We start from the raw sequence: 8,713 nt of genomic DNA on the forward strand, positions 1-8,713 counted from the left end.
TGATTGATACAGCCCGCATAATGGGAGTGGAGTTAGTGTGCTTGATCAAGGATAATTTTTCAAGATCCATACTCACTAGTTAACTACATCTAGTGGAACACTTTGTGGATGAGGTGGCTGTGTGTGGTGTCCTGCATGCTCATCCATGAGAGGTTCATGAAGAAATTGAAAGACTTTGTAAGGCAAAGAGCACAAAAAAAGGGGAGCATGGTGGAGGGTTAGTTTGGTGTAAAAGAGTTGCTTGTATACATTTAAAAAGGTCTATCTAAAGTGGATCCCTCCATTTCTAGATTATGATGTTAATGAGAGGACGGTGAACACATGGTGATGACCATGTATCACATGGAAAGGGAAGAGGCCGGAACATGGATCAAGCAATGATCAACAAGATGAATATATTTTTTATTCTCAAGAGTGACTCAATGAATAAGTGGGTGGCAAGGTATGAAGAGGTAAGAAGGATGAGAGAGGAAGAGAGACATGATTTTAGGTGTCAACATGAGAGACGCGTGGTTTTTCTAGCCAACCATATTCAACATCATAAGAATTATAAACATTAATTGGCTATACGAGGAGATGGAGACAATAGTGGAAAGAGATGGAGAAGAGGTCATCAAAGGAGGGGAATTGGAGTATGCTATTGAAATTTGAGCATAATGATGAGCTATAGTGGATCAAACACTAGAATCAACATCATTAACAAAGTGATTAGCAAATAATTAAGACATAATTAGTAGGTAATTAGCAAATAGATTAATGTAGGCATGGATACTCAAAAACTAGCAAATTCTCATTAAGGCTATGCCTCAATTTATAGAGTTTACATCAAGCATCAAATCCCATTGATTTCTCCATGATTTACTCTCAGAATATCTCCACCTCTTGCCTGATTCTCTCCACCTCTTCTCTTTTCCCTGAATATCTCCCAGAATAACTCCACACTCCTAAATTCTCTCATGTTATCCTTTATTCTCTCCGAGTAGATCCTTCTCACCTTTTCACAGGTTCTTTCACAATTACATCTTCTCTTTTACAGCCTCCAACCAAGGGCTTGTTCCCGCACACACCCTATTCACTTGTATATTTCAACACCTCCCCTCAAGTGAATAATCCTAGTACACCTAGACCCTATACCAAGTTTGCCTCCCCTTACTTGATAGTCCATGACTAGTGTCTACTCCTCCCCTCAAGTTATCTTAGCACACCTGGACCCTATATCAAGTTTCTCTCTTACTTGATAGTCCGTGACCAGTGCCTCAAGTCCCTAATTTCCATAGTCCTTGACACTCTCTCTCTCTATGTGTCCAAGGCTACTATAAGTGCCCACGACCTTGACTAAAGTGCTCACACATACATCTACCGCGTGGCCTACATCATCGGTGGCACAGAGGTGGTTTTACTTTGTTGGGGTAGGTTACATTGGGTTGTGGGGTCTCTCTCTCTCTCTCTCTCTCTCTCAGAGATTTTCACATGGCTCCTCACTCTTTGGAGCCTCACATCTTCTCTTTTCTTCAGTCTTCTTTTCGTGGCAGCATATCTCCACGCGTTCGTCTCTTCTTTCAGTCTTCTCGGGGCAGCTTCTCTTCTTGTGGTAGCTTCTCTTCTCGTGTCCATGTCTTCCTTCAATTATTCCTTTAGATCTTCTTGGTGTGGATCCTCTTCTTGGAAAGAGATATTCTTCTTCTTTCATGGTTGGGGCCATGAGCTCGTCTGTCGGGTCTTTTTGCTCCATGTGAGCAACATGTTCAAATGATTTGCTGACAGTTCCTTTGGGCTTTTTATGTTTATCTTTTGTTATTATGCAATGCAAACCCAAATTTATGCGGGAGGTCTTACCTCTTGCCTTATTCTGGACAAGGACAGTGTCTATTCCCATTTTTACACTGATGCAATGAGCCCAATACATAATGCGTATAGCATCCATTCTCATGCACATTCCAAAATGCAACTCTGGCTGTGAATAATCTTGATTTTGAGTGAGATTTACAGGCATTAACCAAGGGTTAAATGCAAAATGATGATTATCACAAATTTATCAGCATAATTTTTCCATAAATTACATTAAATCAAAGGTAACCAATTTGTATGGGATGGTTGGAGTATCAAACCAACTCCGATTTACAATCTAAAGTTATAGGGATCTGTATCAGATACCTAATGGTTAATTTGAACCCTCAATTATACCAAAATATAGTGATTAGCACTGATTAATCATTGATTAGCAAATTAATGCTCTATTTTGTATACAGAAAACAGAGTATGCGGGGAGTCGAGATCTGGTGCCTTACACTTCAAATGACCTCAAATGCTTTCAAAGGCATCAATAGCAGTGAGTCTAGTAGAGGATTAAGCCAAGAAACACAAGATTTGACCAAATATTGAAAGCTTAATCTCTGTTTTACCAAAGTCACCTGCAGATTTGATGAAGAGCTTGGATTTCAATGTAGACTTGATGAAATTGAATTCTGTCTTCACCAACTTGTAGAGCATGCTTGAATACACCTTGGGCTAAGAGGAATTAGAGACATTTGATTTGAGAAAGAAGAAATCTGTAAATTACTCAGGAAAAAATGCACCGGCTAAAATCGTAAATTCTCCCTCCTTCGCTGGTGGTTTGCAGTGCTGTTTTGATAGGCAGTGTGTTGGCTACCATATGCTAGAAGCTTTTGCCCTAATTGTGAGTGTGCAAGCTGAATGGAGTCCTCCACTAGCTGGGGGTGAAGGAGGGAAGTGAAAAAATAACTAAAATTTGGATTATTTTCTAATTATCTACTAATCTTAATTAATTAACTAATGGGCTCATAAACCTAATTGATTCTAGGCATGGCTCTGATACCATGTTGAAATTTGAGCATAATGATGAGCTATGGTGGATCAAACACCAGAATCAACATCATTAACAAAGTGATTAATTAGTGGGTAATTAGCAAATAGATTAATGTAGGCATGGATACTCAAAAACCAACAAATTCTCATTATGGCTATGCCTCAATTTATAGAGTTTACATCAAGCATCAAATCCCATTGATTTCTCCATGATTCACTCCCAGAATATCTCCACCTCTTGCCTGATTCTCTCCACCTCTTCTCTTTTCCCTGAATATCTCCCATAATAACTCCACACTCCTAAATTCTCTCATGCTACCCTTTATTCTCTCCCAGTAGATTCTTCTCACCTTTTCACAAATTCTTTCACAATTACATGTTCTCTTTTATAGCCTCTAACCAAGGGCTTGTTCCCGCACACACCCTATTTACTTGTATATTTCAACATATGCAAGAGGATGTCTACAAAAAGTAAGTGTGTCTCTACATCTCTTTTCAACATAAAACATTAATTTTATATTAGGCTCATATATTTTGTTTATTCAGTGTTTTCTATAGTATACCATTTACAATGCCACGTGGTCCCAAGGAAAACAGTTTTGCACAAGTAGAGTTAACTCTAGGAGAAATACATAATACGGTGAGGTTATGGTAAGTTTTGAGCAAGTGGATGGGATAAAGCTTGATTATTATGGGATTATTGAGAGTATCATCAAGGTTGGATATAGGAAATTTGATATCTTCATATTGGATATCAAATGGTTCAAGGATTTGGTGTCTCGCGGTCTTCAAGCAACTATGAGAAGGCATTCAAGTGGGTTATGGCAATAGACTCAACAAAGTTTTGGCAACGGGAGAAGGGTCCCTTTGTACTACCTCAACATTGTGAACACGTACATCATAATTAAAAGTTTCTTATTCCATACTAACATTATATATTCATGCTTAATATTTGGTCACTCTCATTGTTAATAGGTTGAACCAGACATACATGCCAAGAAACAGTGGTATGTTATATAGGTTACTCCTTCAAAGACTATTTTCCAAGAGGAAGACATTATTAAGCTTATGTAAGAGACGGGAGTACAAGATGGACACATCGAGGTTTTGAGTGGAAGATCAAGAGCATGTATACATGGGATTCAAGGATGCACATGTCGATGAGAAAAAATGGAAGATGTAGAGTATGAGTTATCACTTACAAATGTAGAGTATGAGTTATCACCTACCAATGTAGGTGAAAGTGTCCCATGCACAAATGCAACATATGATGATATTTAAGGGGATGGTGATGATATTGATCAGGATGTAGAGTCCACCACTAGTAGTGGATTATATCTCTTTGTTGACATTGGAATGTCCATAGGTGGGGCTATGGATCTAGAGAAAGAGTCTTGTTTGCATGTATGGATCTAACTCAAGACATGGTTGACGAGGCATCCACTTCTATTAAAAAATAAGCAAAGATGGATTTGTTATAAAGCAATGGTAAATAATAATATGTATATGTGTTGTTCTTTAATATTTTTACTTTGTGTAGGTGCATGTTAAATTGAAGCACAATAAAACGCTTCTTTAGCTTCTTTATTTCTTTATTTATTTTTTAACTAGTTATAACTCAAAGTTGAGCCATTTTTGTATCTCAAGTAAAAGACTAGTGTTACATTATGTTGAGTGGCAGCATAAAAGCTTTATGAGTTGAACGGTCCTTTATTGTGGTTAATTTGCATCCGTAACTTGGACATCTTAGATTGGTGACAAGAAATTATAGGAAACTCACTCAAACAAGTCTAAAATATACACAAACCTATCATGCATTGAATAGGTGTTATAAACCCATAAAATCTTCTTAAATGATGTTCTCATACATTTATAACTTAGATTTGTAAATATTATCGTGATTAGTAGAATACATTTTATATAGGTAATAGTTATATCTTATATGTGTAATTATTTATTCCTTTTAAAAATGATTATCCATGAAATTACAAGGCTACACTTTTACCTTATAGTACACTCATATGGTGTCATCTCACCATTGGGAACAAGGCCATGTCTACATCTCAGGAGGCAAAAAACTACACACATTATGTTCACTCTTGCAGTATATGTAGGAATTAGTCTTAGAAACCGAGCTAAATTGCGATTGTAATAAGAAACTGGCACATTGAGCATTGACCACAAGCTAATTGATCTTTAATTGACTTTACCTTATAAGCTTTATTCTCTTCTATGTTTGGACTAGAGGGAGGGATATATATCTAAAGGTTTTTGTTGAGAGAGTAGAAGCATTTATACGAACAAGCATGTAATTACCTAGTGGATGGCGGATTTGAGTCCCAAGGCTAGACTTCAAGAGCCAATGCATTTGCGCTTCAGCATCAAAAGAGCCTGGGTTAGGGTTCGTGCCATCAAAAGCCTCCAAGAGAGCATGAGAAACGATGAGTTCCATACGAACTCTCTAAACTAAATGATTGGCATATGTGAGCTTGTCTAGCTCTAATAAGAACGTTTGGAGGTGGAAGAACAGGTGAGCATGGGTTAGCAGGAGGAGGACCAAGGTTGGCACTAGAACCTTTAGTAGAAGCCATCATCGAAGATGTATGGATCACCTAGGACGAGAGCGAGACTAGAGAAGGATCGTGTGCCTAAATAAATGATTGAGACAAAGTAGCCTGGGGTTTCTAAACTGATACCATGTGAAACCTAAGGCTTTAGCTAACACACACACACACACACACACAATTCACAAAGAAGGCGAATACAAGAAGATAATAAACTCAACTTAATTAAAGCCCAACCCCCAAGAGAATTATATCCAAGAAAGTGGTTCTAACAGACTGAGCCATGTAACTTCAAACCGTTGTTATTGAACTATAAAGCTGAATCCCGAAGGGAATTATATGCACAGAGAAGGCAAATACAAGAAAACAATAAAGTCACAAGGTGAACCCTCAAGGGATTCAGTGGTGAAATTTGAAACCTTCAAAGGGCACCAAAGCCCTTCAAACCTTCTAGAGAAGGCCTCTTTGAAATTAGGGGTGCAAAAAAGAAGACTACTAGTTTGAAAATTTCTCACATTTTACACATAAATATACATATTTAGTTAATTTTTAAAGATTGAGCTAGTTTAGGCCTTCAAATTGATGGTTAGGGTAGGCCTTGAAATTTTAGCCTTTTGAAAGAAATTATATACAAGAAAGTGGTTCTAACGGACTGAGGCGTGTAGTGAACCGTAAAGTACAAGGTTATATAAAGCGAAGATTTACTTCATTAAGGTTCTAGTAACCTTTAACAGATCGTCTCTACAAACTTGGATGTTATAGATTCGTCAATGCTTCAAAAGCCTCATTGGTTGCCATTCGGACCGCTTATTCTGAGGCCGACGGCTATATCAACCGGAGCCCACGATAAGATTGTTGATGGGGATGAAGATGAGCTTCACGAAAAAGCCCACGAAGCCCATTACCACGAAGCCGACCGCTGTTCGGCAGGCGACTTTCGTGAACTCTGGCAACACGGGCAGACGAAGTAAGAGCTGCAGTTGCGTAAGTTACATTAATGCCCTAGATTACATGATGCGTATTTATACCTGTACGGTCTGGTTTGTGGCATCGCCTAAGGAAGCGCACGCTGTCGAGGGTGAAGTCCTGTATCGGCTTCACAGCACTACTCTGCACTGCCTGCACGGCGAGGTCTTTGATGGGCTGAATCCCGCGGACTGCGTCCATGATCTCGTATGTTGTGTCTCCTTGTAGAAAATTAGGAGCAGTTTATAACGATGATATTGCAACTGATTCCTTAACGAGGATGTGTGCGCTATATTAATATAGGCTGGTGCATATATTCAATTTGGGGCCGACTGGCTCCACGGCCAGCTTCCGACTAATTTTGGCGAGAAAGCCTGCGATCGTCATACATATATTGACGGCTGCGAGTACCTCAATAGCTAGCCTCTTGAACACCAAGGCAAAAGACCTAAGTGCCATGGATCTACGTGTGCTGTAGCGTGTAGTGGCGAGAGCGCGATTGCGTCGTCGTGCTGTCATCTGGCCTTCTGCCCGGCGCCAGTTGAACCATGCTATTGTTGTTGCCCATGAAAGGTCTCTTATAATGTTTTGTGCGTGACGCCTTGAGTAGCCTGCCACCTTTAGACCAATAGCTCGTCCATGTCTTCAAAATTTGAAGTGCAAAACCAACCGTAACCCAAACTGACACGGGTACTTGTTACGTTTCCTATGAAGAACACCCACGCCGTGTGATAAATACATGACCCAAAATGCACCTTCGCAGATGCTTTCATGGACGTTTCTGCAGAAAAGGCAAACAAAAGAAACACAAAACATAAGATTCGCACAAGCAAGTTCACCTGGAAAGGAGATGTTGTGCGAATCACCTCGAAAGGAGATGCTTGAAAGGACGGCACTCACCTGCCGTGCTGCCATCAGCAATGTCCGTGTTCGCCTCCTCTGCCACCGGTCTTGTAAATCCATATGCAGTGGCCTACTCCTCGAGGCGATCACTAACCAACACACTCGTGCCTGCATCATCTGCACCATAAACTATACTACGGCTCAAAGACTCACCGTAGGATGCATCTAAGCAATGTATCCAAAATAATCTACAAAAGGCCACTCACCGTTAGAATTCAAAGGCATACATCCCACACATGGCACCCATTGGGCCGCCTTCTAGAGTGCTTTGTCTTGGCTTCCCTCCAAGAGTTGTACTCGTACATGCCGGCCTCCACGAAAGACATGATGAAGTCTTATTTTGTGGCTCGGAAGGTGTCACGGTGTTTCTCGCACATGCATTGATACAAAGCTTGGAACTCCACACATACCCTCATTAGCCTATATTTCTTTGAGTAAACCCTAATGTCAGGGGATGGCTTTACCAAGCACTCTCGTTGGGACCTTGAAAGGTTCCAATATGAGAAAATGACATCTACGTTAGGGTGCTTCGAAACAGGATGGTGGTTGAGATGTTCCAAGTTCTTGAGGTGACGAACATTGCCCTCGGTGGACACACAGGGTGGGATCGTGCATACGTAGTACTTGTGTTACAGCGGCCTGTATATGCGGGAGTGCACCTCCCACTATAACGAAATAACATATCAATGTATACATGGACAACAACAAACCAAATTGACGAAAAACAGACTCAAACAATTAGTATTACCATGTCCTGATCATGAAGAAGGGTGCACTCCTCTGGCGCATCTGGAATATATATCTATAAGATACGGGTATCTGGAATCTCTTTATGAGGTGCCCGTTCACCTAGGATGTCAACATATAAAATTTACAGAATTGTGATGTAAAGTTTTCACATCTGACAGGGTCTCCTCACTATGATTGTTACCATCAAATACAAAATTGAGATTTGATGACAATATCTTGAAATAGAAGAATTACATCATTTATTTAGCAGAGAAACCAAACTCCATAAAAGAGCTCAAACCTCTTGACCACCAAGATTTCTCTCGCTGCACACTCGCATAAGTCTCCCTTTGTAGAGGTTTGATCAAATTACATAAAATGATATACATATCTAAAATTTTAATTAATCATCCTCTAATCAATGATTAATAATCCTGCAGAGACCACTCTCAATAATATGCACATGAGTGAACTCAAAATTTGCCAAAAGGGGACCCTATTTGATCATATTTCTTGAAAACGTGTGCATGACCAATTTTAGCTCGGTGCTCCTACCACCACCTAGGAAAACAACCCTATTAAGGAGAATATATCTCCTAGACAATGAAGAACTAGAAAATTTCTACAAGACAACTTTCGAAGCCCTCTAAATTCTACACATTCTTGCTCTTGAAGTCTACACACTAAAACAATTACCCTAGTCCCAAAACCAAAGCCCTCTAAAT

General features: G+C 39.7%; 1 protein-coding gene across 1 annotated transcript; it reads right to left on the reverse strand.

The window, feature by feature from the left end:
* Positions 1–6,220: 6,220 nt before the first annotated feature.
* On the reverse strand, positions 6,221–6,557 carry LOC147622626 (protein transport protein Sec61 subunit gamma-like). Its single transcript, XM_086822596.1, has 2 exons — positions 6,419–6,557; positions 6,221–6,336 (listed from the first exon to the last, which is right to left on the reverse strand). Exons 1-2 carry the CDS (start codon positions 6,555–6,557, stop codon positions 6,221–6,223), a joined length of 255 nt encoding a protein of 84 aa, XP_086678722.1.
* Between the last annotated feature and the right edge of the window lie 2,156 nt (positions 6,558–8,713).

This window comes from Cibotium barometz, chromosome 28, assembly GCF_041138505.1.
Source record: "Cibotium barometz isolate CiBa-2024 chromosome 28, ASM4113850v1, whole genome shotgun sequence".
Classification (NCBI taxonomy): Eukaryota; Viridiplantae; Streptophyta; class Polypodiopsida; order Cyatheales; family Cibotiaceae; genus Cibotium; species Cibotium barometz.